The 17,091-nt window shown below is 49.9% G+C and overlaps 1 protein-coding gene across 1 annotated transcript in view; it reads right to left on the reverse strand.

Annotated features, from left to right (window-relative positions):
- Positions 1-17,091, reverse strand: part of LOC139373267 (B-cell CLL/lymphoma 9 protein-like) — a 34,565-nt gene continuing 17,474 nt past the window's right edge. The window contains exons 5-11 of the mRNA XM_071113580.1: positions 15,325-15,638; positions 12,154-12,264; positions 11,251-11,413; positions 5,907-6,000; positions 3,299-5,591; positions 2,774-3,022; positions 1-2,485 (exon numbers count right to left, since the gene is read on the reverse strand). Coding sequence (XP_070969681.1) covers positions 1,356-2,485; positions 2,774-3,022; positions 3,299-5,591; positions 5,907-6,000; positions 11,251-11,413; positions 12,154-12,264; positions 15,325-15,638 — 4,354 coding nt within the window. The 3' untranslated portion in view covers positions 1-1,355. The remainder of the gene's footprint in view (positions 2,486-2,773; positions 3,023-3,298; positions 5,592-5,906; positions 6,001-11,250; positions 11,414-12,153; positions 12,265-15,324; positions 15,639-17,091) is intronic.

Consider the following 17,091-nt stretch of genomic DNA (forward strand, 5'->3'; position numbering starts at 1 on the left):
TGTATTACCAAACAATATATTTTATTAGTCTTCCAACACCACAGCCCTGTACCAAATTCAATGGAGTCACATGACAACGTGTTAACATAGTAGAGGCAGGGACACAGATACAACCTACTAGCTCATTTTGTGTTTCGCTTTTTTTTGTCATCATTTTTGTTTGGTTTTAATTCGGAAAAATTCCATGGTCACCACCCCTCCAAGTAATCCAGACATGGTTAAGGCTGCTTCTTCTTCTTTTACTCTCCTCTCTGTACTCCTAGCCTGGAAAGGTGAGAGCAGAGGCTTTGCTTTCTGCTGTGTCTGTTTGCCCGTTAGGGCTAAGAGGGGTTTGAGGTGTGACAGACATCATCACCCCCCCCCCCCCCCCCCCCCCCCCCCAACCCCATATCCAATTCTAAACCAGGCCTCATTAGCGTACGCCCCAGAAACCCCTCTCCTACCGAGTGTTTGACAATAAAAAACAGGAGAAAAAAAGAAAGAAAAAACATTCTTTACAGTTAAATCATGTTTGTGCTTTTTTTAATAATACTATTATCTGTATGAGGTCATCGTTTGGCATATTATACAGAGTAACAAAGGACCCCCCTACATGGTAAACAGCATTTCAGAGTGGGAGTTGCAGCGACATTTGGCTACCCCCCCCCCCCCCCCCCCTCTCCATGCCCCCACCCTCCTTTACAAAAGAAGATGGGAAAACAAACTAGAAGTCACTATTAAAATCCCTTTAACAACACAAATACAGTACACAAATACAAATAGCATTGAATCTCTGGAGGGTAGTGATGAGATGAGATGTAAACATACAGCCAAAAATGGTGCAACTCGAGACAAAAAAAAAAAAAACTGTGACCTTTTCGTCTTTTCATTCAGTTCCTTGTGTTTTTAATCCTTTATTGTTCTTTACATTTCGTCGTTTAGCTGTTCTTATAACAGTACAACTACGGACCTCTGGTCCCGGGTCATCCCTGGAGTTTTTATGAAGAGGCTTCCTATCCGTCTGTAGAATACTGGAGCCTAGACTCGTCCCGTACATTCTACGTTTTCCAAAACAGAGAAAGATCAGTCCCCTCTGAAATTGTGTACATCCGCCCTCCCCTCCATGGAACACGCTGCAGTTGCACCACCACACCCGACAGACTGCTAAACCAGCCCAAAAGTGTCTCGGGATGTGTGTGTTGTGTGTGTGTGTGTATGTGCCAGAGTGAATGTATGTGTCCCCAGTCCACACAACAACCGCCTAAGAGAGCACAAGTCTCATGTGTATTCCTTTTTTGGCGCAGGTTCTAGACTCCAGGTTCTAGACTCCTGCGGGTTCCGAGTCAGGTCTTTAGTTTCTACTTAGCTGTAGCAGCTCAGAACATGAGGTTCCCGGGGTTTCCGGGACCAGGGTTGAATCCCATGCCCATGTCCCCTGCCATCCCGCGAGGCCTCATCTGAGGCGGCATCATCATTGTCTGCTGGGGGCCACCCATGCCGTGGAGTGACATCATCATATTGGGCGAGCCCACGGGGCCCGGGTGATTGTACATGAGCCCGCCCCTCTCTTTAACCTGCATCATCCCATGCCCAGGTCCTCCCATCATGCCCGGCTGCTGTCCCGGCGACAGCATCCGATGCTGGGGTCCCATCATGCCCTGGGGCATGAAGCCGGGGTGGCCAGGGTGTAGCTGCCGCATGGGATTGTGGCCAGGGTTACCCATTGGCATGTCTTGGGGCCCCCCCATGTGGCCTGGGCCCGGCGGACCTCCCATCCCCTGCATGGGCATCCCCATCCTGGGGTTCCCCTCCACCATCATCCCCTGCATCTGGGGAGGGAATCCCTGGGGGCCGGAGGGGTGAGGTTTCCCCCCTGGGCCGTCGCCACCGCGGGGGAAGTAGGACAGAGTCTGGCTGGGCTTTTCCGATGGGATAATCCGGGAGAGGTCAAACTCCGGCATTCCGGTAGCTCCCGTTCGCATGACCTCGTGGAGGTCGTTATCATTGTTGAACATGTTGAAGTCCTGGCCTCCCCCGGGAGTGTTGGGTTTACACATGCCGCCCGGATCCCCGCCAGGGCCCATGTTCCCCATTCGGCCCATTGGGCCCCCCTCCACCTGGAAGCCCATGCCGTGGGGGAAACCACCCTGGGGCCCGGGGCCGTTGTGGGGGAAAGGGACCTGCTGAGGAGGAGAGTGACCGGGGGGGAATCCCTGGCCTCGGTGGGGGAAGCCCATACGGCCCTGAGGTATCATCTGAGGGTTGCCCATCCCTGGGTCCTGCCCGCCGGGCATCATCATGCCGTGGGGCCCCATCATACCCGGCCCCATGGGCCCCTGGTGGGGCCCCCCCATTGGGTTGGGCGAGGGCATCTGGTTAGGCATGCCGTGGGAGAGGGGCTGGGAGCCCATGGTGTTCATGCCCATGGGGCTGAGAGCGGGCATGGGGCCTTGTGACGTGGGAGCCATCATGCGGTTGTGGCCCGGGTGGTGGTTCATTCCCATACCTATAGGAGGCAGCAGAGAGGCAGGCAGGGTGAGATCACTCCATTCAAACCATAAAACAAAGAGCAAAAACATAAAATGGTTGTCATATGCTTACGCCTCAGTATAGTGAAAGTTCTAGGCTCCAGGGGTGTGTGTAAAATGCAATTGCAAAGTTGCAAATTTGGATACAGATATGTATAAGTATTTGTGATGCGTTAACGGAAAATGGCCTGGTCTAAAACAGCTACCGCTCTGGTAGAGCTGTGTGTGTGTGTGTGCAAAATATAACAGCATGTTGAAGCTCTTACCAGACATGTTCATGGGCGGCAGGTTCGGCGAGCGGGCCGGTGGCGAGTCGTCGTCCGAGCTCGCCACCGTTTTGATGGCGTCGTGGTAGAGGGGCGTGGAAGTGGGCATGGCGAACTTGGACATGCGTGACATCATAATGGACAGGGGGTTCTGAGATATCGTGGGCTCAGGGGGCAGGGCGTAGGGGCTGCCAGACGGAAGACTGGAAGCACTACTGGAAGGGGGTGCTGTGGGGGGACCATTCCCACCTGAAGGGGAGGGGGAGAGGAGGACGAGAAGGGGAGAGAGAAGAGGGAGAGGAAGAGGAGAGAGAGAAAGAGAGGAGAGATTAGTTACATAAATATCCACTGTATCTTCTTATGCAGAGAACACATAGGGCTGAATCCTAATTAAACTCAAACTTTCACACATTGCCTGAATCGGAGTTAAGCGCACAGACCTCAAATCAAGATTCAGTCCATAAAGCACAATCTACTGAACTGAATTGGTGGAAGGTTAACAGAGGAGAAACTTCTGGGACTCACCTTGCTCCACATTGCCCATCATGTTGGGTGAGGTCATGCTGAGCGGAGGCTGCTTGTTGTTCTGAGGGATGCCTGGGCTTTGCATGGGGGGCTTGGGGGACGATGTCCACCCTGGGGAGGGTGCCGGGAGCGAGGGCGACTTCATGTGGACGGGAGAGGCTCCAGCTGAACCCATCATGGGGGGAGATTTGATGGAGGCAGCCGCCGCGGCTGCAGCCACTGCCGCTGCCGTAGGACCCTGGAGCATGCCGGCCAGCTGGGAGGGCGTCTGGGGGGACTTGAGGTTCCCAGAGGGCGAGCCCAGCATGGGGGACTGGACCTGCCTCAGCGTAGGGGACTTGAGGGGGTTGATGTTGGGTGAGTTAGCCTGGCCACCCTGGATGTCCTGGGGACCCTTGCGGCCCCCCATGTTCCTCTGGTTGGGAGGCGGGCCCGAGTTGGGGGGCATATGGCTGAGGCGACCGTTGTTGCCGTGGTTGGGTCCTCGCTGGTCAGGGCCAAAGGGGGGTTCACCTCTGGGGCACCTAGGGTTCCCAGGCCCGTGAGACCCCATGCCTGGGAAGTGGCGGTTGGAGCCCATGTTGAAGTCCCCTGGGTGGTGCCCCTGGTCAGGGAAGGGAGGCCCCTGCATCATCTTCTGAGGGCCCATGTTCTCTGGCATGGAGCCTCCTCTCATCTTCATCATCTCCTCAGGGCTCAAGTTCATGGGAGGCTCCCCCCTCATTTTAGCCTGCATCATCTGGGGATTGGGCCCCATGTTCATGTTCCCCGGGCCCATGCTGAACTCAGGGCCCATGTCCCTGCCCAGGCCCTTGACAAACTCCATCCTGGAGGATGGACTCATGGGGCCAACGTCGCCAGGCATTCTGGGAAACATCATGCCTCCTCCGTTAGGGCCGTTGCCGGGGCCATCCATTGGCCCCCGGGGGCCGTTGCCCCCCATCATCCTGTTCATCTCCATGATCATGCCCGGGGGCAACCCCATGCCCTGCTTGTCACCCCCCATGCCCTGCTGGAACATGGCCTCCTGCACCGCCTGTGGGTTGGGGAACCTCTCCACCCGACCCCCTGGCCCTACAAACTGCCCCTGTCCGGGCGGGAAGCCCCTGCCGTCGCCCATGTTGGGTCCCATGTCGTCGGGCCAATTCATTCCAGGCCGGGGCCCCCTGGGGTTGGGGCCGCCCTCCATACCAGGGTTCATCATGCCAGGAGGGAAGCCGCCGGGCATCCTCTGCATGTGGGGGTGCATGGGGCCCCGGGGGCCCATGCTCATCTGCTCTGGGAAGTGCTCGGGGCCCCACATCTCCCCAGCCGAATTGATCTGGTAGGGAGGCGGGGGCCCGCGCATCATGGGGCCACGGGGGCCTTGTTGGTGCATCATCATGTCACCCATGGGCCCCCGGTGCTGCATCTGCTCCTGCTTCCTTTTCTTCTCCTCGTAGAACTCCTGCTGCAGTTTCAGCCATGCCATTTGCTCCGGGTTCATCCCTGTGTGATCCCCGTGCTCACCGCCGGGCCCTCCGTGAGAGTTCATAGGCGGCCCAGGAGGCAGGGGCCCCAGCTCGTCTGGGGAGAAGGGCATGTCTCTAAGGCCTCCGGGCCCAAATGGAGGACCATCGGGCCGGGGCCCCCCAGGGCCTCCAGGCTTCCCCAGGTTCTGGGACTGGGCCATCATGGCCTGGAGGGGGCCCTGCTCCCCTGGCTTCTTGGGCCCACCCTCCATCATGCCGGGGTTGGGGCCGGGGGGCCCGCCCGGGTTGCCCTGCCCCATGGCTACCATGTCTTTGAGGGATAACTCCTTGTCATCGGGGAAGAGCATGCGCTGGATGTCCCGTAGTGTCTGGAGGGAGCGTTCGCGGTGCTCCAGCTGCTCCTGGGACAGGCCCTCAGAGTTGTCCCCCATGCTGGACATCAGCTCGTGTGCCAGCTGCTGCTGCTGGGCCGTGAGTTTGGCGTCGGCACCATTGGGAAAGTCCAGAGAGGGGAAGCTCTGTTGGGATGCCCCAGAGGGGTTCTGGTGGCCAGGCGGCCCTCCAGGGTTGCTGTTAGAGTCGTGGGGGGTGCCGTCCTGGGGGCTTCCGCTCTTAGAGTCCATGCCCCCAGAGGCGGCCCCATCCTGGGGGAAGCTCCCAGGCTTGGCCCCCTGAGGCTGGGCTTCTGCTGGCTGCTGTTGGCCTGGTGGAGGTGCTTTGGAGGCCTGCTGGTGGTTCTGGTCAGAAGGGTGAGATGACTGCTGCTGGGGGGCTCCGCCCAGTTGCTTGGAGTCACCCCGAGGGGGTCCCATCTGATTATTCTACAAGACAGGGTGAGAGAGGGGTTGGTTGGGTTACCAAAAGATCCCACTCACTGACACATTAAGAGACACTTATGAAAAGCATCCCAGGGTGCATAATTAACATAGCTTTAAAAAGAAAGAAAAAATACACAATTATGCTGAGTTGGACAAATATCATAACATTGTTATAAAACATTATATTACCAGACCAACAAGGGGCACAATGCAAATGGTCTGCTAACGGCAAAATGACAGGTTTTGATGATACCCCAAATGGTATGATAAATAATAGGCTAGTTAAAAGTGGTTTATATTGAAGTGGGTTTGTCTTACCACAGGTAGGTGGGGCTTGTTGCCCTTGGAGATGTTGTTCATGTGGAAGGCAATGATGTTGTCCGAGTGGCCTGTGAAGACCGCATCAGCCGCCCTGCAGACAGTAGGAGCACACTCATGAGTAGGTGTGTGCGTGCGCCCGCATGCGTTTCAAACGGGCAACAGGTAGAAAAGTCCCATTTCAAAATCAGGTTCAAAATGTAATAATTGAAGCCGATCACCGAAGCCATTTTTTTGAGCACAATTGTGAACAATTGCCACAGAAGACATTAAAAAAGGTCCAATGTAGACCGGGGTGTTTTTACATTTCTGGGTAACAATTAGGTACCTTACTGTGAGTGTCTTCAATTAAAATGGTCAAAAACAAACAAATATAACTTCTTAGCAAAGGAACATTTCTCAAGCAAGAATTTAGATATTGTGGTCTGAGTGGGGGGGGCTGTAACTCTGTAACTCCTATTGTTCTATTAACTCATTTACTGCATGGTGACATCACGGGCCTTTAAATACAACTGCTTAGTAGTCTGGCCTCAATAGCATCTCACTAGTGTGCAAGATCTTGAGAACCTGACAAAAGTCCCACTACTTCTATTTGAGGTGAAAATGATGAATCGGACACCTTATCGATAGCAATAGCTCATGGTCTTCCTGGATTCAGATCAGATGTTTTTTTGACTCAATGGAGGAACGTAGTCAGAGAAATGCTGATGAATGTCTTGCTCAAGCTGTGTATGCAACTGGTTCACCTCTGATGCACACAGGCAATGTGTACTGGAAGAGATATCTGAATGTTCCTCACCTAGCATACCCCCATCTAACCAGACATGTTTTATCTACTCATTTGCAGAATGCAGAGTTCAACAGAATTCAAGTGAAGGTCAAACAAATCGTATAGAAAGCAGACAGTATTGCAATCATCTCTGATGGGTGGTCGAATGTTCGTGGGCAAGAAATAATTAGCTACATCTCCACCCCTCAACCAGTATTCTACAAGAGCACAGATACAAGGGACAACAGACACACTGGTCTCTACATTGCAGATGAGCTTAAGGCAGTCGTCAATGACCTTGGACCATAGAAGGTATTTGCACTGGTGACAGACAATGCTGCAAACATGAAGGCTGCTTGGTCTAAAGTGGAGGAGTCCTACCCTCACATCACACCCATTGGCTATGCTGCTCATGCATTGAATCTGCTCCTCAAGGACATTGTGGCACTGAAAACAATGGGATACACTCTACAAGAGAGCCAAGGAAATGGTTAGGTATGTGAAGGGTCATCAAGTTATAGCAGCAATCTACCTCACCAAGCAAAGTGAGAAGAATAAGAGCACCACATTGAAGCTGCCCAGCAACACCCGTTGGGCTGGTGTTGTCATCATGTTTATCAGTCTCCTGGAGGAGAAGGAGTCTCTCCAAGAAATGGCCATATCACAGTCTGCCGATATGGACAGCCCCATCAAGAGGATCCCCCTGGATGATGTCATTTGGGAGAGAGTGGTAAGCAGCCTGAAACTCCTGAAACCTATAGCAGTACCCCTTGCACTGATTGAGGGAAGCAATGTCATCCTGTCTGATGTTCAGACTCTGCTTGCAGATGTCAGAAAAGAAATCCATACGGCTCTGCCCACCTCACTGTTGCTCCAAGCAGAGGAAACGGCAGTTCTGAAATCCATTAAAAAGCGAAGACTTCTGCCTGAAGCCCATACACGCCGCAGCGTATGTTGGACCCCAAGTGTGCTGGCAAGAGCATCCTGTCAGGTGCAGAGATCAACAAGGCCTATGGTGTCATCACTACTGTGTCTCAACGCCTTGGCCTGGATGAGGGCAAGGTTCTTGGCAGTCTGGCAAAGTACACTTCCAAGCAAGGGCTTTGGGATGGAGATGCAATATATCTTATCAGCCACCTGGTGGAAGGGACTTTGTGGATCTGAGGATCTTTCCCCTGTTGCCTCCATCATCCTCCAAATCCCACCAACATCAGCTGCCTCAGAGCGCAACTGGTCCTTGTTTAGGAACACACACACACACACACACACACACACACCAAAGTATGCAACAGGCTGACCAATACAAGGGTTGAAAAATGTGTGGCCATCCGGTGAAATTTGAGTCTTTGTGAGCCTGACAACGAGCCATCTTCAACAAGATTGGAAAGTGACAGTGAAGATGAGGCCTCAGAGTATAATGTTCAAGAGGTGGACATTGAGGAGGTCCAGGGAGAAGACAAGCCTGAGAGAAAGACAACCAAGCTTTAGTTTCTAGACTATCATTTTACAGATGCATGTTGAAAACGTTTTTGGGAGATGCGATGGCTCATTGAGGATCATTCAATACTCCCTTAATTTTGTTGTTCAGTGAAATCATCCCATGTGAAGAGTCAACTCATAACTAAATGTGGTTGTTTATTTCTATTGGAAGGATTTAATCATTTGCAATTATGTCTACTTATGATAAGGTAAAAGGTTTGTTTCAGTCTCCATATGATATGGTAAATATATCCAATGCGAAAAAACATCTACATTTTAAATGGTATTAATATTAATTTGCATACATTTCCCATATATTCCTGTTAATTCCCATATATTCCCACAGAAAGTTTCCACATCGGAATATTCCCCAAAATGTGAAACCCTACAGTCGTGACCAAAAGTTTTGAGAATGACACAAATATACATTTTCACAACGGTTGCTGCTCCAGTGTCTTTAGATATTTTTGTCAGATGTTACTATGGAATACTGAAGTATAATTACAAGCATTTCATAAGTGTCAAAGGCTTTTATTGACAATTACATGAAGTTGATGCAAAGAGTCAATATTTGCAGTGTTGACCCTTCTTTTTCAAGACCTCTGCAATCCGCCCTGACATGCTGTCAATTAACTTCTGGGCCACACATGACTGGTGGCAGCCCATTCTTGCATAATCAATGCTTGGAGTTTGTCCGAATTTGTGGGTTGTTGTTTGTCCACCCGTCTGGGGAGTTTCCCTGCCATGGACCCAAAATATCAATGTGTTGTTCCCCGAGCCACTTAGTTATCACTTTTGCCTCATGGCATGGTGCTCCATCATGCTGGAAAAGGCATTGTTTGTCACCAAACTGTTCTGGATGGTTGGGAGAAGTTGCTCTCGGAGGATGTGATGGTACCATTCTTTATTCATGGCTGTGTTCTTAGGCAAAATTGTTAGTGAGCCCACTCCCTTGGCTGAAAAGCAACCCCACACATGAATGGTCTCAGGATGATTTACTGTTGGCATGACACAGGACTGATGGTAGCGCTCACCTTGTCTTCTCCGGACAAGCTTTTTTCCGGATGCCCCAAACAATCGGAAAGGGAATTCAGAGAAAATGACTTTACCCCAGTCCTCAGCAGTCCAATCCCTGTACCTTTTACAGAATATCAGTCTGTCCCTGATGTTTTTCCTGGAGAGAAGTGGCTTCTTTGCTGCCCTTCTTGACACCAGGCCATCCTCCAAAAGTCTTTACCTCACTGTGCGTGCAGATGCACTCACACCTGCCTGCTGCCATTCCTGTGCAAGCTCTGTACTGGTGGTGCCCCGATCCCGCAGCTGAATCAACTTTAGGAGACGGTCCCGACACTTGCTGGACTTACTTATGCGCCCTGAAGCCTTCTTCACAACAATTGAACCGCTCTCCTTGAAGTTCTTGATGATCTGTTAAATGGTTGATTTAGTTGCAATCTTACTGGCAGCAATATCCTTGCTTGTGAAGCCCTTTTTGTGAAAAGCAATGATGATGGCACGTGCTTCCTTGCAGGTAACCATGTTTGACAGAGGAAGGACAATGATTCCAAGCACCACCCTCCTTTTGAAGCTTCCAGTCTGTTATTCAAACTCAATCAGCATGACAGAATGATCTCCAGCCTTGTCCTCATCAAAACTCACACCTGTGTTGACGAGAGAATCACTGACATGATGTCAACTGGTCCTTTTGTGGCAGGGCTGAAATGCAGTGGAAATGTTTTTGGGGGATTCAGTTCATTTGCATGGCAAAGAGGGACTTTGCAATTAATTGCAATTCATCTGATCACTCTTCATAACATTCTGGAGTATATGCAAATTGACATCATACAAACTGAGGCAGCAGACTGTGAAAATTAATATTTGTGTCATTCTCAAAACTTTTGGCCACGACTGTACTTCTGACTAATCAGATCAGTACTTTTGCCAATAATTGGGCAAGACATCTGAATTGGGATGCCTGTGTAAATACAGCCAATGTGTTCTGGGAGGGAGTTCAAGCAACTATAAACCAGTAATAGCCAGCTGAAGTACACAGGTGAACTAAACAGTTGAAAGCTCCATGGTTAGGGGCACGAGTGGCAGGGCTGGAATTGCCTCTTGTTATCTATCACCCATCTATCAAATGTATTTATAAAGCCTTTTTTACATCAGCAGATGGCACAAAGTGCTTATACAGAAACCCAGCCTAAAAACCCAAAGAGCAAGCAATGCAGATGTAGAAGCACAGTGGCTAGGAAAAACTCCCTAGAAAGGCAGGAATTTAGGAAGAAACCTAGAGGAACCAGGCTCGGAGGGGTGGACAATCCTCATCTGGTTATGCCAAGTGGAGAACACAAGAGTACATGGACATTAAGGCCAGATCGTTCTTCGATACGTTCAAACGTTCATAGATGACCAGTCGGGTCAAATAATAATCACAGTGGTTATAGAGGGTACAACAGCACCTCAGGAGTAAATGTCAGTGGGCTTTTCATAGCCGAGCATACAGAGGTCGATACCCCAATCAGGGGGTTGGCTGGGCTACTCAGGGCAGACAAGGGTTGGGGGAAGAGAGAGAGAGACACCTTGTTGTCATCCCCTGTCAATCAAATGAGAACACCCCACTAGGGGACAGGCCAGAGTTTGGGTGACCCTCTGTCATTACTCACAGTCAGTCTGTCAGTGACTGGCAGAACACACTGAAAAGGTGGCTGGCTAGGCTACTCAGGGCAGACAAGGGTGTGTGGGGGGTAAAGGGGGTGTGAGGAGGAGATGGTAGTGTACGGGTCAGATACAGGGAACTGGCTAGATTTCTCTGAAGCGTGGGGAGGGAAGGGGGCAACACACCCCACACTAAGGTTTCCATCCAGTGACTTCACTTAATTTTGAATGTATTCACTCGTCTCGACCATTCTCCAGAAGTGTGAACTTGCACCCTCCTTTGTCAGACTTAAAAGCATCAGATTGGTCAAAGAAGCATTGGCCTGGGGGAGTTTCCGACCATTGTTAAAACCAGAGAGTTCGGGGTGTGGTACACTTTAATGTACAGATCATAAACAATGACCAATCAACCATACAAACAAACAGCCAGAGCTAGCTTACTTGTTGGCCATCTCTGTTGTGAAGACGTACACGACCTTTGACCCGGGCTTGGGACCGCTGCCGCCCAGCTCCATGCTCTGCCCTCCAACGGCATTGTGGGTCGACGTGGCCGAGCTGAGCGCATTGTTGGAGTCCAGAGGCTTCATCTCTATCGAATTGCAGTCTGGAGAGAGAAACAGAGAGTAGAGGTGAGAATGAGAGAACACTATGGACCAGACCATGATGTTCATAACCAATGGTGTTGTTTCAGGTTGTCTCCATTGTGCATCTCAAAATATCGCTATATGTGGTTCCTGGGACGCTAAAACACTTCTCCGGGGGCGTTGTGAGATCAGATATAATCAGTTCACTGCAATAAATACAACCTGGAACTATTCAGATGAGATGTACAGTATCAAGCATCTCAGAATAGGATTGCTGATCTAGGATCAGTTCAGCCCTATCCATGTAATCTTATTCACTGTGATCTAAATAGCAAAACTGCTCCTAGATCAGCACTCCAAGACACTTGACACATACGGCCCCAGACCATTAGGCCTGTGTAATCTTCTCAGCGTTATTTAGGAGAACCATGGGGAGCACTCACAGCAAATCACGCTTCTGTTCCTTCCCAACCCCAGTTCACTGGTCTAGTCCCAGATTTGTTTGGCTGAGTTTACACAGGCAGCCCAATTCTGATATTTTTTTCACTAATTGGTCTTTTGACCAATCACATCAGATCTTCTCACATATTTTTATCAGAGCTGATCCGATTGGTCAATTTATCAATTCGTGAAAAAGAGGTCTGAATTGGGATGCCTGTGTAAACGCTGCCAGAGTACCGTTTGTGGTAGTGACCATAGGAGTTGGTTAGACTGTACAAACAGATCTGGGACCAGTTGACCAGGTAGCTACAGTACTTACTAAAGAACCCTGGGTCTTCCTCGTCACTCTCGCCCCCAGAGCACCAGTCCGCTCCACTGTAGGGCTGCCGCCGCTCAGCTACACACAGCCTCTTGGCTCGGCTGCCCAGCTCTACACCAGAGAGAGAGATGAAGGAGCTAAGTCTGGCTAGTGTCAATCAAGCACACTTATAAAGCTGTACTCATTACAACTTACTGATTTTGTCATGCACAAGTGAATTGAACAACACATTTAGGCCAAGCTGGTGTTCCGGGGTTTACAATAATGTGATGCAGCATTCGTAGCTTGGTTCCAGAACCGTTTGTGCGGTCTTGCTAAATCCATTGGACAATGACGATATGAGTTGGCTATACAGCACAAACAGACCTGGGGCCAGGCTAGGCGACAACAATAACACTTTACGACCAAATAATGTGTTGCCTATTCACTAGTTCAGATCAATGCTCTCAGTGGGCCAATGAGTGGAGGGAGACGAGCTGCCAGTGAGGCATGCGGGGTAAAGATTGATCTCATCGAGAGCGAAATAGGGGGGTGAATGTAAATTATTTAGCCCGGTGTCTTTTAAAAACAGACAACAACCACAGGGAGCCCAGCGGGACACTGAGGGGTGGGCCTGGGTCGTGTTCATGAGGCAAAACGTTGTGCAACGAAAAACAAAAACGAACATTCAGATCATACAACTCATTTCACTTTTGAGTGTTTTCTTCCGATTCGTGCCTACCGAATATGACCCTGTACCTCTTACCCAAAGTCTCACATGTAGACAACCAAACACGCACAAAACGTGTCACACACAGTCCCTCATTTAATAATAGCATCTTAAACTTTAAAAGGCTGGTTTCCCTGACCCAGATTAAGCCTACCCCTGGATTAATTTACAAAATAGCCTCCAACACTCTACTCAGCAAATTGGATGCAGTCTATCACAGTGCCATCCGTTTTGTCACCAAAGCCCCATAGACTACCCACCACTGACCTGTAGGCTCTCATTGGCTGGCCCTCGCTTCATACTTGTCGCCAAACGCACTGGCTCCAGGTCATCTATAAATCTTTGCTAGGTAAAGCACCGCCTTATCTCAGCTCACTGGTCACCATCGCAACACCCACACGTAGCACGCGCTCCAGCAGGTACATTTCACTGGTCATCCCCAAAGCCAACATCTCCTTTGGCCGCCTCTCCTTCCAGTTCTCTGCTGCCAATGACAGGGACGAATTGCAAAAATCCCTGAGGTTGGAGACTTGTATCTCCCTCGCTAACTTTAAGCATCAGCTGTAAGAGCAGCTTATCGATCGCTGCAGCTGTACACAGCCCATCTGTAAATAGCCCATCCAACCAACTACTTACCTCATCCCCATATTTGTTTTTCTGCTCTTTTGCACACCCTCATCAGCACATCTATCACTCCAGTGTTAATTACTAAATTGTAATTACTTCACCACTATGGTCTATTTATTGCCTTACTTCCTTACCTCATTTGCACACACTGTATACAGATTTTTCTATTGTGTTATTGACTGTACGTTTGTTTATCCCATGTGTAATTCTGTGTTGTTGTTTTTGTCGCACTGCTTTGCTTCATCTTGGCCAGGTCACAGTTGTAAATGAGAACTTGTCCTGAACTGGCCTACCGGGTTAAAGCAGCATGCTTAACGGAGGCTCTCCAAATAAGTCTCTATTTCATGTACTTTTAGTCCAGGAATGGGCTTAATCTGCATCCCTACAAAAGCTCCCCGTCCTCCGTTGTATGTATACTTTAAAGTCAGTCTCGCACATCACTAGGAGTGTGCAGTGTCGACACACCAGACGACTCGCTTTCAGAACTGCAGAACCTTCTGTCCCCACCGCCAGACCCAAACCTGTGGGCCCCTCCAGGCAAGCAGCTGTGAGCAGTGCACTGCAGGCCCCGAGGCATAGAGCCTGAAAACTTTATGAGGTGGGGAGGTTTGTGTGTGTGTGTGTGTGTGTGTGTGGGTGTGTTAGCTGAAGATGGACATGGAGTGGAAGCTCCCTGTGCAGAATGATCCACATGCTCCATCAGACGCACATGCCACAAACAAAATGGCCACTGGCACATACCTAAAGCATGTCAATAAAAAATTACCTAACAATCTACATTAACACTAAGGAATCAAACTGCCGTGTCTGCAGGGGTATTCTGGGACAGTGTATTTTATTAATATACACTACACCCATACACATTTGTTCTCACATGCTTTTACCATTTACCACACTAAAATGATGTTGTTGTTTTTTTTACTAAGGGTTGTCATTTTAATTAATCTATAAAATATCTAGTTGTGGTAGGCTCAATACTGAAGAAAAATACTGTTCACATTTATATGATTTCATATCATGAAAGAAGTAGAACCAGATCCTGCTCAGTAACAACAATCTCAGTTGTAACCACCAGAGGTCTCAGTGAAATGGAAATACTAAGGGGGAAATGACTGGACACCCCCTTTAACACAGTGAAATGGTTTCTTCCAAGGCTCCAGCCCACACAGAGTTTTTTCCACCAGGAGATAAACAGGGTTGTGGATGTCTTAATGCAGCACTACAGCCAGCCCCGAGGAGGAACACACACACACACACACATATATATTATATACACACACATGCTCCCTCTTACTAGGGCGACAGCTACCAAGAATAGTGTGACTAATGCCATTCCCTCTAGGGTCCTGGGGGCCATCGTGACATGCCAGATAAGCCTGGGAGCCATCTTATAAGGACACAACTCTACATCCGTCACAAATCACAGAGAGTAAACCCCACACAGACAGACCATAAATACACTCCCACAAGCCCACTCAGACAACGCCATATCATGAGTTAATAAATCGCACTTCAACATCCAAGACCTAGTCCTTGTATTTTGACACTGAGTTCACCCCTCTGACTAGTTGATGTCACGGCGGACTGTTGAGAAGAAGGTGCAACAGCAAGGTGATGTCGAAGGTGAAAAACAAAAAAATGCCTTGAGATTCTGGAGAAAATGACCTACGTGACAGAGCAGCATGTGCATATCGGGAACTCTGAATCGGGCCCCATGAGACTATTATGATGTAGTGATACTGTAGGTGTCAGAGGATGTCGATCATTACCCTGGCTTGACAGACTAAACCTGTCGATGGCACCATCACTAGTTGTAGGGGAGGGCTCGGCCTTACCTTTCTGATCCCCCTCGCTGTTGGACGTCCCCGTGTCACGCTGCTCAAACGACTCCACCGAAGTGCTTCTTTCCCTCTTCATTTTGCCCTTGGCCCCGTTGCCTGCAATCAGGCCTTGTCCGTTTTTTAGTCCTAGGCTCCCTATGGGCCCCTTAGGGCCTAGAGTTTTGGGGTCACAGGGCGAGGGCTGCGATTGGCTGCCCGCGCCCCCCGGCTTTCCCTGATTGGGTAGTTTTGAGTCCATCTGGGCGGCGCTGGAGGGAGACATGACGGGTGGAGAGCGCACCATGGCCTCCTGCTTCTGTTTGGGACTGCTGATGGAGAGGAGACAACCAGGGTTAGTGGGGGAACATCAAACAATGTCATTGCTGCTCCCCCCCCCAAAAAAAAATATGCCAAAAGCAAGTCTTATCACATGCGCTTAACAGTAGAAACTAATACACCCATTCTTTACATCAAACCACCAACCGCTGTCATGATCAACATCACATGAGAAATCACAGAAGAGTCGTTAATATTCTCTTACATAAACGTTGCAGCGAGAACAGACGGGCAAGTACTACGGCTGAGACTAGTTCCCAGAGGCTGAGGGAGGCACATGGCAGCTCCCCGCCCTGAGAAAGCAGCACTCTTAAAACAGCAGCTGGGTCATGTTCATTAGGCACCAATACGTTAGAAAATGGACTAAAACAGGGCGGGACTCCATAGATTTGTCCAATAAGAAACGTTTATTTTCATTTTCTGTTGCATGCCCTAATGAACACAGCCCAGTTCCTGGCCGGGGAGGCATGACGCACACAGGTGAGTGACTAATAAAGGGTAAACACGGCCACCTCCAGTCCTCACCCTTTCTTTGTTGACAGAGTTGGGAACAGCAGGGGAGGTGGAGGGGGGTGTTAATATATAATCGGTGCCTTGTTAAAGTAAGCACTTTAAGTACACAGCCTTATTTCTCCCTGTGCTGGCCCGAAACCTAGAGACAGGAACACAACTCGCCTCGTTGTCATGGAGACCAGTTACACATGGATAAAGCAGGGGAAAGGGGGCTGCTCTGTAGCCGACACGATGAAGTCGGAGGAGAAAAGGGGTAGTTGAACCTAACACAGGAAAGCACAACTGATACGGAAGGGGTAGTCAGACCAAAGATGGTGGATAAATGATAGTTCACTCAGGCATTGAAACATGTTTTGTCAGTTCCGGTCTACTTAACTGGAAGTCTCTTCTATAGACACCAACGCAATAACAGCTGGGTCTGGTCTACTTAATTCATGGACTTTCTTCCGTCTCTGGTCTGACCACACACTAACGTAGCTCGAGAACACTGCCGGAATCCATTGCTGGTGGTACGACGTTTAGCATGACGACTGCACTGGGCTAAAAGTCCACGGACAGATCAAAAATAGTTCACTTGCAGCGTCACAGCACTCAATGGGAGTAACAACAAGCTCCAAACAGGCCCCAGTCAATCCTCCATTTAAACAGAGCTCTCCTCTACAGCTCTCCCTTCCCAGCTAGCAGTGAAACATAAGCCCTAGCACTCTTCTAAAAACCCAGCCAAAATGACCTCGCAGCCAAAACCGGAGCCAATATGGATCCGAAGCCAAACGTTAGGCCAATATGGCCGGCGTGCCTACTGTGAGATGGGCCCCAGCAGGGCTTTGGCAGTGCAGCTGCAGCCTTTATACTAGCCCCAGAGGGCCTGAGTCAGCACAGGCCGGGCCGGGATGGGCTGGCAGAGAGGCAGCTGCGGGGTGGAGACACTCAGGT

The sequence above is a fragment of the Oncorhynchus clarkii genome, chromosome 18 (assembly GCF_045791955.1).
Source record: "Oncorhynchus clarkii lewisi isolate Uvic-CL-2024 chromosome 18, UVic_Ocla_1.0, whole genome shotgun sequence".
NCBI classification, from domain to species: domain Eukaryota; kingdom Metazoa; phylum Chordata; class Actinopteri; order Salmoniformes; family Salmonidae; genus Oncorhynchus; species Oncorhynchus clarkii.